This window comes from Chiloscyllium plagiosum, chromosome 1 (genome assembly GCF_004010195.1).
Source record: "Chiloscyllium plagiosum isolate BGI_BamShark_2017 chromosome 1, ASM401019v2, whole genome shotgun sequence".
Lineage (NCBI taxonomy): Eukaryota > Metazoa > Chordata > Chondrichthyes > Orectolobiformes > Hemiscylliidae > Chiloscyllium > Chiloscyllium plagiosum.
The window spans coordinates 33334952-33349106 of NC_057710.1; the positions used below are offsets into that span (position 1 = coordinate 33334952).

At 40.9% G+C, this 14155-nt stretch overlaps 1 protein-coding gene across 6 annotated transcripts in view; it reads right to left on the reverse strand.

The window, feature by feature from the left end:
* dym (dymeclin) overlaps nt 1–14155 on the reverse strand; it is a 543859-nt gene that overhangs the window by 442502 nt on the left and 87202 nt on the right. For all 6 annotated transcript variants that reach the window (XM_043718287.1, XM_043718196.1, XM_043718546.1 and 3 more), the window contains one exon: nt 6273–6398. In XM_043718287.1, coding sequence (XP_043574222.1) covers nt 6273–6398 — 126 coding nt within the window. The remainder of the gene's footprint in view (nt 1–6272; nt 6399–14155) is intronic.

Genomic DNA, 14155 nt, shown 5'->3' on the forward strand with positions numbered 1-14155 from the left:
TCTCCTCAGCCATGCATTCATCTGCTCTATCCTCCTATTCCTGCCCTCACTAGCTCGTAGCACTGGGAGTAATCCAGATAGTACTACCCTTAAGGACTTCCTTTTTAAATTTCTGCCTAACTCTGTAATCTCCCTTCAGAGTCTCAACCTTTTCCTTTCCAATGTCGTTGGTTCCAATGTGGACAATGACCTCCTGTTGGCTCCTCTCCCCCATGAAAACATTCTGCACCCTCTCAGAGACATCCTTGATCCTGGCACCAGGGAAATAACACACCATTCTTCTTTTTCTCTGCTGGCCACAGAAACTAATCCACCTTGACTCCCAGATACAGTTCCAGAAATACCTTCTTCCTTATTAGACCAAGAAGTTGTGCATCAATTCAATTCTCCTGAACACACGTCCTTATCTCTGATATCCACAGTACAGGCAATTGCCAGATTGTAAACAGGTTCTGTTCTGTAGTCTAATTCGCAAGTTAGAGCACAATGCAGGACAAGGAAAGCAGCCATTCTTTAATACAGGAAATCTTCATATGTCAGGCCTCTCACTCAAAACCATGTAAAAGATCGTGCTCGTAAGTATCAACATTCGTAAACAGCATCCTGTATTAGTATACCACCATATATCAGAAGAATTCAAGTCCCACTATTTGGTGGGGTATGAAATACACCCAGTCGTATAATGTTATTTCTGTTGTTTTAAAACACAATGACAAGTTAACATGTCTAGAATATCCTCTTTAGCACTATCATTTCTCCTGAAGAAATGCTGTACCCACACCCCAAAAAGTCCTTCCTTACCATCTCTCAGAGGGTTGAGCTACCTTGGAACTCTGCTGACAATTTTGGCACACTTGTAGCTTCACCAGGTTGATATTTCACTTTTAGGCATCCCTGGCATTGTTCCTAGCATGCCTCCCTCCCTGCAGTCTTCATTGTACTAGGGTTAACCCCCCTTGGTTTGATGGTAATGACAGAATGAGATATATAGGTAAAAACAAGGACTGCAGATGCTGGAAACCAGATTCTAGATTAGAGTGCTGCTGGAAAAGAACAGCAGTTCAGACAGCATCCGAGGAGCAAGAAAATCGACGTTTCGGGCAAAAGCCCTTCATCAGGAATAGAGGCAGAGTGCCTGCAGGGTGAAGAGATAAATGAGAGGAGGGTGGGATGGGGCAAAAGTAGCATAGAGTACAATAGGTGAAGATAGACAGACAGTTGGACAAATGGAGAAATGGATAGATAGATGGATAGAATCAAGGGTTATGGGGCAAAGGCAGTGAAGTGGACATGAGGAATGTTGATCATTATTGAATGGGGATCACTCAAGAGGCCAAATGGCCTATTCCTGTTCCTATTTGTTACGGTCCAACAGTAAACACTCTGTCTGTCCCCAATCTGAAACGTGTCCTTGTTTGGAAAACTTTGATTCAGTTGTTGTTCAGCCCTCTCTTCACCAAGGCAGGAGAGACCTCAACCCCATTCCTGAAATGTATAGCCGTGCTTTTCTGTTCATCTCCACTGCATCCTCTCCGGTCTCACTATGTCTTGTTTATAAAATAGTAACCAGATCCACAGTGCTCTCTGTGAGTGCTCTAATCTAGTTTCCCGACTTCTCAAATCTATCCTCGGGAAATAAAGCCTGGTGCTTGCTTTGATTTTAAAGCCTTGCTAATTTGTCACATAATTTTCATGATTTGTACCCTGCAATCACCTTGTTCCTTGACCTCTCCTAGACTCCCACTCTGCTATAATGTGACCTCCCCTCGGTTGACATTTACCAGTGATATTTGCCAATCAGTGTTCAAGTCTGCTGGTTGTTCAGAACACTGGACAATACTGACACTAAGTGTTCACTGTCTGTAATAGCACACAGCCACCATTTAACAAAATTCTTGCAATAGCCACAAGATGGCACTCCAGACTTTGTGAATGGAAGAGGCAATTTGGAAACGGTGGCAAACTGGACAGTTCATATTTCAGTCTTCACCCGAGATAGTACCAAGCATTTGCTCTTCAGTCTCTAAGGCACTCCTGTGAAGAGCAGCAATGTCAAAAATGCTGTCATTCAAATAGTGTTAAACCCAAACCCAGTCTTCTCTGTTTTGTGGAGAAAGTAAGGTCTGCAGATGCTGGAGATCAGAGCTGAAAATGTGTTGCTGGAACAGCGCAGCAGGTCAGGCAGCATCCAGAGAACAGGAGAATCGACGTTTCGGGCATAAGCCCTTCCTGAAGAAGGGCTTATGCCCGAAACGTTGATTCTCCTGTTCCCTGGATGCTGCCTGACCTGCTGTGCTGTTCCAGCAACACATTTCAGGTAAATTTAAGGTCAAGGATGCTGCCAAAAGTATACGGTGTCACCCTCAGTGCTTTTTAAAATTTGTTTTTAAATATTCACTTGATACTCGCTTCACACAAACGCCTCATAATTGCCATTACCAGGTAGAGATAATCTAACCACTGCCACTTGACATTCAATGGCATTAGCATCAGTGAAACCCCAATATGAATATCCTGGGGGTTATCATTAACCAGAAACTCAACTAGACTAGAGATAAATAGTGGCTATAAGAGCAGGATAGAAGCTAGGAATCTTGCAGTAAGTAATTCACTTCCTGATTCTCAAACCTGTTCACCATCAGCAAGGCACAAGTCCAAAATGTGATGGAACACATCCCAATTGACTGGATAAGTACAGCTCTAACAACACTCAAGAAACCTGACACCATCCAGGCCAAAGCAGCCGACTTGACTGGCATCACATTCACAAACATCCATGCACCTAACCTATAAATCCCTGAACATTATGGACAATTTAGCTTGGCCAACTCACCTAACCTGCACATTCTTGGATTGTGGAAGGAAACCGGAGCACCCAGAGGAAACCCACAAAGACATGAGGAAAATGTGCAAACTCCACACACACAGTCGCCAGAGGCTGGAATCGAACCAGACCCCTGGCACCGTGAGGCACCAGTCCTAACCACTGAGTCACCACGCCGCCAGATCCATCTATCAGAGGGACAACAGGGATAATGACAGTGGCGTCTGGGATATATTATGTCAGACTGCGGTTAGCCTTGGTGACTGCTCATGATCGTAGCATAAACCTTCAGATGTTGGTAAAGAGGACTTCGCAAGATTGCATATTGTGCTTAAGTCAGTGCGAGAATTGCATCTATTTTTATTCCTTTTTGACTTTAGTGATTTGGTACAGTCGAGTGGGTTGCAAAGCTATTTCAGGGGCAGTCTGAAGGTAATCACATTGCTGTGTGTCTGGAGTCAAATGTAAGCCAAACTAACTAAGAATAGCAAATATCCTTTTTGAAAGGATATTAGTGAACCAGATATATTTTTACAATAAAAGGGTTGCAAGGTCACAAACACTAAAATCATCGCATAATTCCAAATTGTTAATAATTCATTGAATTTACTGACTAACTGGATTTAAATTCCAGCAGTTGCTGTAATTGGATCTGAATTAGCATTCCCAAAAAAACTAGCCAACACTTCTAAATTACCAATCTGGCAAGATTATTACTATACTATGTCCACAATAAATTGCTGTGGTTGCCTCATGCAATATCTAAAATAGCCTCCAGCACCATCTACTGGCAAATATTATGTATTAAAAAATACAAATTAGAAAAGTACCAATATAAAAGGTAGGTCTAAATAAACAAAAATATACTGCAAATGTGTTGTACCATAATGTTTTTTCAAAAAAAGAAGTTGCAGAAGAAATTTTCTGCAGAAAGCAAAATTTACTTACAAAACTATCCAGCTTTGAGGTTAAGTACTATGCATGAGGAAACTGCAGAATTGTGTAAGTTAAAAGAATCACATCATTTTAAAGTGCACAATGTTTCTTTAAAATAAAACTTGCACATCATCCTTCCTCAGAAACTGCAATATTTGTATTGCTCAAGTGTTACCTAAATTTAATCTTAAATGCCATGTGTGATTCAATTTCAATAACCACCTATAAGAAATAATAAGCCAAATGCATTCCATATCTAATTTTGTCAAGGAAAATTTCTATGGCCTTCACTGATTTGTTTTTATTCTTCATTCATGGGATATGGCCATCATTGGGTGGGCCAGAGATTATTGCCATCTCTAATTGCCCGAGAGGAGATTGTGGTGAGTTTCCTTCATGAACTGCTGCAGTCAATCTGGTGTAGGTGCTGTTAGAGAGGGATGTCCAGGATTCTGACCCAGCAACACTGAAGAAACGGATATATTTCCAGGTTGGGACAGTGCGTAGCTTAAGGCCCTATAGCATCTGCTGCCCTTGCCCTTCAAGATGGCTGTGACTGTGGGATTGGAATGTGCTGTCCAAGAATTCCTGCTGTGCATGCTGTTTATGGAACACACTGCTGCTGAGTGGAGCATTGTTGGTGCTGCACTAATCCAGGCAAGCAATAAAAAAAGTCTTTAGAAGGAATAAAGACGTTTGGACATGCAAGGTCCATGCACAGCATCAATTTCCAAAACCAGAAGGCAATGCATCTGCATGCCAATCAGCAACCTCAGTGGAATCTGAGCACAGCCTCACAGTTTAGAGGGAACGCTGCAAGTAGGGAGTATTGTTATCATGTACCTAACCTGCACCTTGCAGATGTGGAACATGTTTTCTAAAGTCAGGAGGTAAACCCACTGAAGGATTCCAAGTCTCTGACCTACTTTTGCAGTCTCAGTATTTATATGGCTCGTCCAGTTCCATTTCCTGATGAGTCATTCTCATCACTTGCCAAGAGTTTTGTCCAGGTATTGCTGTGTTTTGACTGCTTCAGTGTTTGAGGAGTTTCAAATGATGAACATTGCGCAGTGGATATCCCCACTACTGACCTTATTTTACAAGCATAGAAACTAGAAGAGAGGGAGCAGAAATGGGCCATTCAATTCCTCAGCCCTGCTCCACCAATCTCAATGATCAGCCATGATCATAGTGTTCAATGCCCTAATCCCGTACACCAAATTCGTTGATTCCTTTTGCCACAAAGCTATGTCTACTTCCTTATTGAAAACACAATGTTTTGGCCTAAATCATTTTCTGTGGTAGTGAATTCAACAGGTTCACCACACTCTCGATGAAGAAATTTCTCCTTGTATCAGTCCTAAAAGGTTTTCCCCTTATCTTTGTACTACGGCCCCTGGGTCAGGACGCTCCACCATTCCTGCATCTAACCTGTCTGAATCTGTTAGGTTTATATTAAACTCCAGTGAATACAGTCCTGGATAACTCAATCTCTCTTCAAAAGTCAATCCTGCCATTGCTGGAATCCATTTCGTAAACCTTTGCTGCACTCCCTCTACAATGACAGCATCCTTCCTCAGATAAGGAGATGAAGATCACACACCATGTGTGGTCTCACTAAGGTCCTGTATAATGGTAGCAAGGTATGCATGTTCCTGAACTGAAATCCTCTCAATATTAAGGCAAACATTCAATGTGCCTTCTTTGCTGACTGCTGCACCTTTCTGGGAAGAGGGGGATGGGGCAGAGAGGGAGGTAGGTACAGCGTTGAGAGAGATAGTGAGAGTCAATGAGTGAGGAAGCGGGAGGTGAGGGCTGGTGTAAATGCCAGGCCGTGTCTCTCCTGACTGTCGAGCACTGTTCCAGCATCTCTTCAGCGTCTATCCTGCAATGCACAATTTTGAGTGTGCTGCAACAGACTGATGCCTGAACATTGTGAAACAGCTCTCCCAATTTAAGAGTCAACCACAATTAAGCAGAGAAATTAAGTGTCACATATAGGCCAGGTCAGGTAAGGATAGCAGTTTTCCATATCTAAAGAAGTAGGTGAGACTTTACAACAATGTTATTGTGGTCTTCATTAGACTTTTAATTCCCAGAACTGGGTGTCCAGAATATTCCAACCAACCTAGTTCAGCAACAATACCAAAATTCCATTATCTCCCTTCATTCTAACCGAAACAGGATAGTATTTAATACCAATAGTAAATTCATGCCCAGTTACTAAACCAATAAGTCTTTTTATGACTATGTTCATTTGCAATCCTGTTCATTTCTCTAGTTTTGCTGCAGCTTTGTTCTGAAAGATAGCTTCCAACCTGTAGGAAAAATTTAATAGCCGTTCACCATAATGATTAAAGCTCTGCTATACTCATGGTTAACGTTCTCTGACCTCCTTTTAACAGACTAACATTCAAGCTGTTTGCGTACACATGTAGGCTTTGCAACATACATATGCATTAGAAAATACATCAGAAAATATCAAATCATACTTTAAATGAAACTGACATACCATTGACCTTCCATCAAACATTTGTATATTAAACTCTCTCGAATGATTTCCTTCTGGAATAGCTGGTAAGACAGTAGAACTAAAAGCGTAGTCACAGATTCAAGAAGAATACTATATGTAATATCTCTGCAAGAAAAGAATCAAGAGTTAAAATCAATATGCTATCAATTAAATATACATTTCCTAAACACATTACTTCACAGGTAGCCTACATGAAGTACATTTCATTTACATAAAGCATTTCAAAAAACTGATATGCTTGCAATAGTTCAACAAAATGAACAAGTAGTTAAATTAATACCAGGAAGTACCAACTTTGATCTTACTCTGAGCAAATTTTGCAAGTTTCAGCACCAACAAGAGAGAGATTCATCTTGCTTCCATATATCTGAGAAATAATATCCAGAGATAGTAATCAGTTTCAGATATGATTAGTGATCTCTTTCGGAACTTGTGGATGCCAAATTAGGACATACAAAATGTGAAAAAGCTAAAGAAATAAAAATATGTACTTAATGTAACATAGCATTGCATGCAATGCATTCTGTCAGGCCTGACCTTTCACTTAGCTTAAACATTTTTATGAACAGTTTGTTCTGCTATAACATGCATTTCATTAACTCTAATTCGCTGTAACACAATTGACAAATTGGGGACACTGTTTCTAAAGCACAAACTTTTAAAATGTGCATTGGCTGCACTTCAACCGCTGTTTCTGAAGTGCGATTTTTCTATAACACAGGTTTGCACAAGAATGCAACCAACATGTTATAGTAGAACAACCTGCAATCTATTATTTGAAATTGGTAAAGGCACAAATACTCTTAACATTTAAAGGTTACTCTCAACAATAGAACTTATTATGTCAATATCTTTTATTTAATAAAGATTAAATTTAAAGTACTTAGTACTTTACTCCAAGTGGCTCATGTCTTCGGTTACTGAGCCAAACAGCATGGAAACAGACCCTTCAGTCCAAGTTGCCCGTGCTAAGCAGGTATCCCAAACTGAACTAAGATGGAAATGTGTTGCTGGAAAAGTGCAGCAGGTCAGGCAGCATCTAGGGAACAGGAGAATCGACGTTTCGGGCATTAGCCCTTCTTCCTGAACTAACCCCATTTGCAAGCGTTTGGCCCATATCCCTCTAAACCTTTCCTCTTCATGTACCTTTCCAAATGCCTTTTAAATATTGTAATTGTACTTTCCTCTACCACTTCCACTGGCTTATTTCATACACACACCACCCTTCAAAAATGTTGCCTCCTAGATCTCTTAAATCTTTCCCCTCTCACCTTAACCTATGCCTTCTAGCTTTGGAATACGCTCCCCTTGGAAAAAAAGACCTTGGCTATTCATCTTACCTATGCCCCTCTTGATTTTTATAAACCACTACAATACCACCTGTCAGCCTCTGATGCTCCAAGGAAAGAAAGGCCCAGCCTATCCATCCTATCTCCACAACTCAAACCTTCCAGTTCCGGCAACATTCTTGTAAATATTTTCTGTACCCTTTCTAGTTTAACAACCACATATTAAAACAGTATCAACTGCAACAATTTGAACTCTCGGTTTTAAAGTTCTAGATTTATATGGTACCACTGCTGCATATCTAGAAGATTGACAGCCTCATGCATAGCACACTTGTGTTCAGCCTGCAGCTTAAGAGCATGCAGGGAGAGAGAGAATGCCTCAAAATAAACATTCTCCTAAGTCCATTTTACTCCCTAAAGAGTATTCAGTTCAAACTGATTGTGTATCTGTGGAATGCAGCCGTAGCAAAGTTCATGGCACCGTGCAAGGTGCTATGCAGGCATGAAGAAAACTGGAAGGAAGTTCAATAAGTACAGTAAAATGCAAGCACAGACATGAACCCAGGATCATTTTGATGACTTTCTAGTAAAAGGGTTAACAATGTCTCTGAACAGCTGCACAGCACAGTGTGGAGGAGGAGGAGGAGGAAGTGGACAGCCAACAATTATGTCCACACAGATAGAAAAAGGATGTACTCTAGTTACAGGTTACCATCCTGAAAATATCTCTCTTTTCCCAACTCTATCTTCCATTACTTTACTCAAAGGACTGGGAGTTCGGTAGGAAATTAGAAAGCTGCATGATAAAAGTAGAGTGACAACAGTCCGCTGTGGTAAAGAACTCCACAGATTCACTAACCTCTGAAAGAAATGCATCCTCATCTGTCTGAAATATGCAACCCCTTATTCTGAGATTATTCTCTCTGGTCAGAGACTCTCCCACAAGGGGAAACAACCTCTCCACACTTATCCTATCAAGTCAAGTAAGCAACTTGAACCTTACGATAATATCGCCACTCATCCTTCTAACCCCAGTGGGATCAGACTCAAAACAACTCAACTTCTTCACATAAGACAGTCTTTCCATACCTAGTATCATATCAGTAAATGTTCTCTGTACTGCCTCCAAAGTCAATATATCTTTTAGATAAGGGACCAAAAACTGTTCATAGTATTCCAGATGCAGCCTAATTAGTGCCTTGTATAATTTTAGCAAAACTCCCCACTTTTATATTCTATTCCCTTTGAAATAAAGGCCGACATTTTATTTGCCTTCCCTATTATTCACTGAACTCAGATGCTAACTTTCTGTATTTCACAGGAGAGAACTCTCAATACCCTCGTCTATAATTTTCTGATGTCTTTCTCCACTTAAATAATATTCAATTCCTCTATTCTTCTGCCGAAGTACACAAGCTCACATTTTCCCCACATTAGTCACTCAGCTTTTTGCCCATTCATCTAACCTGTCTACCTCCCTCTAAAGGCTCTTTGTGTCATCCTCACCACTTGCCTTCCATCTATTTTTGTGTCATTCACAAACCTGGCTATAGTAAATGCATCTTCCTCATCCAAATCATGAATATATTGCAAATAACTGTGGACCTAGCACCGGCCCATGTGGCATTTCACTAGTTACAGATTACCATCCTGAAAATGTCTCTTATCCCAACTCTATCTTCCATTACTTAATCAATCTATTCATACTGATACACTACCTCCAACACCATGGGATCTTATGCTATAAAGTAGCTTTATATGCGTCCTTTATGAAACACCTTCTAAAAATCCAAATCTATTTTATCCACTGCTTCCATTTCATTTATGCTGCCTGTTACATCCGCAAATAATTGTATTAAATTTGTCAAAAAAAAATTCTTCACGATAGAAAAGACTTCATTAGAATAGACTCTAACACTTCCAAGAACAGACATTACGTTAAGTGGCATATAATTACTGGTTTCCTTCCATTTTTTGGAAGAAAGATGTTACATTGACATTTTCCAATTCTCTGGGATCTTTCCAGAATTTAAGGATTCTTGGAAGATTATCAGTCCAGCTACTAACTCTGTAGTTATTTCCTTTAAATTCCAAGGATGCATCTTATCAGATCTAGATGACTTATTAGTCTTTAGCCTCATTAGTTTCCCTAGCATATTTTTCTACAGCAATAGTTATCGTATTTATTTCTGTTTCATCTTTTACCTTGCTTACTTAGCAATGTTGGAATGCTATTAATGCATTTTATTGTGAAGACTGTACAAAATATTTATTCAATGCTTCTGCCACATCCTAATTACTCATTATTACCCAGCCTCATGCTCTCAGCCTATATTCACATTTGTTTCTGTCTTCCTTTTTTATGTTTTAAAAAGTGCTTGCTGTCCATCTTAATATTATTTGCAAGTTTACCCTCAAAGTTTATTTTCTCCCTTTTTTTGTCATCTTCTGTTGATCTTTAAAACTTTCCAAATCCTCTGGCTTACCACACTATGTCTTTTCTTCCAATCTGATGCTCTCCATAACAGCTGTAGTTAACCATGATTCGGAGATGCCGGTGTTGGACTGGGGTGTACAAAGTTAAAAATCACAACACCAGGTTATAGTCCAACAGGTTTAATTGGAAGCACACTAGCTTTCGGAGCGACGCTCCTTCATCAGCCCTCCACAATCACCTGATGAAGGAGCGTCGCTCCGAAAGCTAGTGTGCTTCCAATTAAACCTGTTGGACTATAACCTGGTGTTGTGTGATTTTTAACATAGTTAACCATGGTTGGCTTATCCTTTTCCTAGAATCCTTCTTCCTCATAGAATCATACAGAAAAGGCCTTTCAGCCCATCAAGTATATACTGCCCAAAATGCATTAAATTCACAACAGGAGAAAGTGAGGTCTGCAGATGCTGGAGATCAGAGCTGAAAATGTGCTGCTGGAAGAGCGCAGGTCAGGCAGCATCCAGGGAACAGGAGAATCGACGTTTCGGGCATAAGCCCTTCTTCAGGAAGGGCTGAAGAAGGGCTGATGCCCGAAACGTCGATTCTCCTGTTCCCTGGATGCTGCCTGACCTGCTGCGCTCTTCCAGCAACACATTTTCAGCTAAATTCACAACAGGCCTACCCTCCAGCATTAGCCCATAGCCTTTAACATAGTGATACTTCAAATGCTCATCCAAGTACTTTTTTAAAGGTTGAGGTTACCCGCCTCAAAAACCACTCCAGGCAGTTTATTCCAGTTCTCCTCCAATCTCCTTTCCTCAAGTCCCCTCCTGCCCTTCACCTTAAAATTATGCTGCTTTGTTATTGACCCTTCCACTAAAGGGAAAAACTGCATTCACCCTGTTCATGTTCCTCATCTTATACGCCACAATCACATCCACTCGGCCTTCGCTGCTCGAAAGAGACAAACTAAACTTATGCATTCTCACATCACAGCCAAAGTGCTCCATCTCAGACAGCAGCTGGTGAATGAACCTCCTCGACAAATCCTCTATTGCAATCACATCCTTTTATAGTGTGGAGACCAGAACTGCACACAGAACTCCAGTGGTGGCCTGACTGAAGTCCTACACAGCTCCAACATAACCTCCCTATTCTTATATTCAATGCCTTGACTGATAAAGGAGTGTCCTGTATACCTTCTCAACTAACCTATTAACCTTACCTGTTACCTTCAGGGATTTATGAACAAACACCCCTTTGTTCCTCTGAGCTTTTTAGTGTTCTGCTATTCATCGGGTACTCCTGAGAGTGCATCGCCTTCCACTTTCAATTTCGAATCCACTAATGTGTCCATCTGATAAATAAACTTGTATTCTCCTACAACCTGCGACCTCCTTCCTCACAGTCAACCATCCAACCAATCTTCATGTCATTTGCATGTTTACTATCATTCCCCACGCACACTTATCTACATAATATAGATGTATCACAAACAGTAAGGGACCCAATACCAATTGCTGTGGGAAACCTTTGGACACCGACAACCATTCACAAACAGCTTTCTATCACCACCCTCTGCCTCCAGCCTTTAAGTAAATTTTTGAACAAATTTACCAAGTTACCCTGAATCGCATGTGCTTTTGCCTTATCAGTGTCCTGTGTGTGATTTGGTCAAAGGCTTTGTTAGAATCCATAAAACAACTTTAACTGCACTATCCTCATCTACACACTTCACCACCTCTTTGGAAAAAGAACAACCAAATGTTTAAGCATGACCTCCCTCTGACAAAGATGTGCTGACTATCCTTGATTAACTAAATTGAGATTAATTCTCTTCTTCAGAATTTTCTCCAATAGTCTGTAATTCCCGATTTATCTTTACTACCCTTCTTGAAAAGTAGAATCATATTAGCTGTCCTCCAGTTCTCCGACACCTCCCCGTGGCCAGGCAGGGATTTAAAAATTGGGTCAGAGTTCCTGCCATTTCCTCCTTTGTCTCCTATAGCACCCTGGGATACAACTAACCCAGACCTGTAGCGTTGTCTCCTCTTAAACCCACTGAAATCTCCAATATCTCCTCAGTCTCTATCAATCTGCTCAAGAACCTCGCCGTACATCTTCCTGAATTCTGTACCGACATCCTCTTCCTCCTGAAGAAAGGCAGCCTCGAAGTACTCGTTTAACACCCAACCAACATTCGCCAGCTCCACACAGATTTTGCCTTGGGACCCTACAACCACAGGGGATCCAATGTGGATTTCACCAGTTTCCTCATTTTTCCTCCCCCACCTTATCCCAGTCCCAAGCCTCCAACTCAGGACCACCCTCTTTGACCTGTCCATCTTCCTTACCACTTAACCACTCCTCTACAACCTATCACTTACACCCCCTCCTTCATCTACCTATCACATTCCCGCCTACCTTCACCCCTCCCATTTATCTCTTAGCTCCCCTGGCCCACAAACCTAATTCCTGATTAAGGGCATATGCTCAAAACGTTGATTCTCCTGTTCCTCGAATGCTGCCTCACCTGCTGTGGTTTTCCAACACTCTCGACTGATTTCCAGCATCTGCAGTTGTCACTTCCTCCTGGTCCCTAAAGGGCCTTACTCTTTCCTTGGATATTCTCTTCCCCCTTGATATACTTATAGAATAAGTATATCCCTAATCCTAACCGCCAGCTCCTCTCTTTGCTTTCATAATTGCTTTCTTCAGGTCCCTCTTGTACTTTCTATACTCAACTAGGGCTTCTGTGGATTTGTTCCCTTTGTACTTATCATATGCCTCTTTCTTTTCATCCAGTCTTGAATATTCCTGGACATTCAGGATTCTCTAGGCTTGTTGCTCTGACATTTCAGCCTAAAGGAAACATGTTGGACCTATACTCGCCCCTATTCCTTTTTGTATGTCTCATTAAAATATACCATTGCTACAAGCCATGAAGTGTTTTCTTAAATGTCTGCTACTGTTCCATGACTGGTTTTCCTGCTAAACTCCTTTTCCAGTCCACTGCAGCTAGCTCTGCCATCATTCCTTTGAAACTGTACTAGTTTGAGGTTAACACAGATGCTTTCATTAACCCAAGTCCTCCCTCTCAAACAGAATGACAAATTCTACCATGGTACTGTTTCCTAGGGGATATTTTGCTTTGACATCATTTATTAAACCTGCTTCATTATACATCATCAGATCTAAAATAGTCTGATCTTTGTCTGGATCCACAAAATATAGTTTTAAGAAACACACTTCAAATATACTTCACGAATTCTTCATGTCTCCCCTATGAATTGGACTATGCCAATCTACAAGATTCAAATCACCCATGACTAGTGTACTGCCTTTGTTACGTGCCCTCATTATCCCTGGATTTATTCTCTATTCTACCATATTGCTACTGTTAAGGATATTATAGATTACTTTCACCAGTATCTTCTTTCCCTTTTTGTTGCTTACTGCTTATTGCTTTTATCCATCCATATAGATTCTACGTCTTCTGGTCCAAGACCATTTCTCGTTATTGTACTTATGCCATTCCACCATCCTTTTCTTCTTTCTTATTCTTTGGAAAATACACAGCATAGAATTGCTACGGTACTATTTGGCCTGTCACGCCTGCATCAGTTCTATTACCTAGTGCCAATCTCCTGTCTCCCCCACCTGCCCCCACATGGCTTCACATCATTTCTGTCGAAATAATCATCTCACGCATTCTTGAATGCCTCAATTGAATCACCCTTCATCACATTTCCAGACTGTTTGCAGCTCTGTGAAAAAAAAGTTCTCACTTTATTTTGCTTCATTCGCATGTCACTTTATACCGAAGTCCTCTCATCGTTTTTTTTAAACGAGCAGGAACAACTTGTCCCGATCTACTCTGATTAGCCCCCTCAGTTTTGCCAACCTCTTATCAATTACCTCTCAGCCTTCTTCTCTCCAAAGAAAAAAGTCCCAACTTCTTCAATCTATCCTCATAACTGAAGTATTTTATTTCTGGAAATCAATTCTGCACTCTCTCAAATGCATTCAGATCATTCTTATAATCTGGCACCCACAACAACACATACTCCAGGTGAGGTCCAACAAGTACCTGTGTAAGTTCACTATCACTTCCCTGCTTTTGTACCATTATTAAAGCC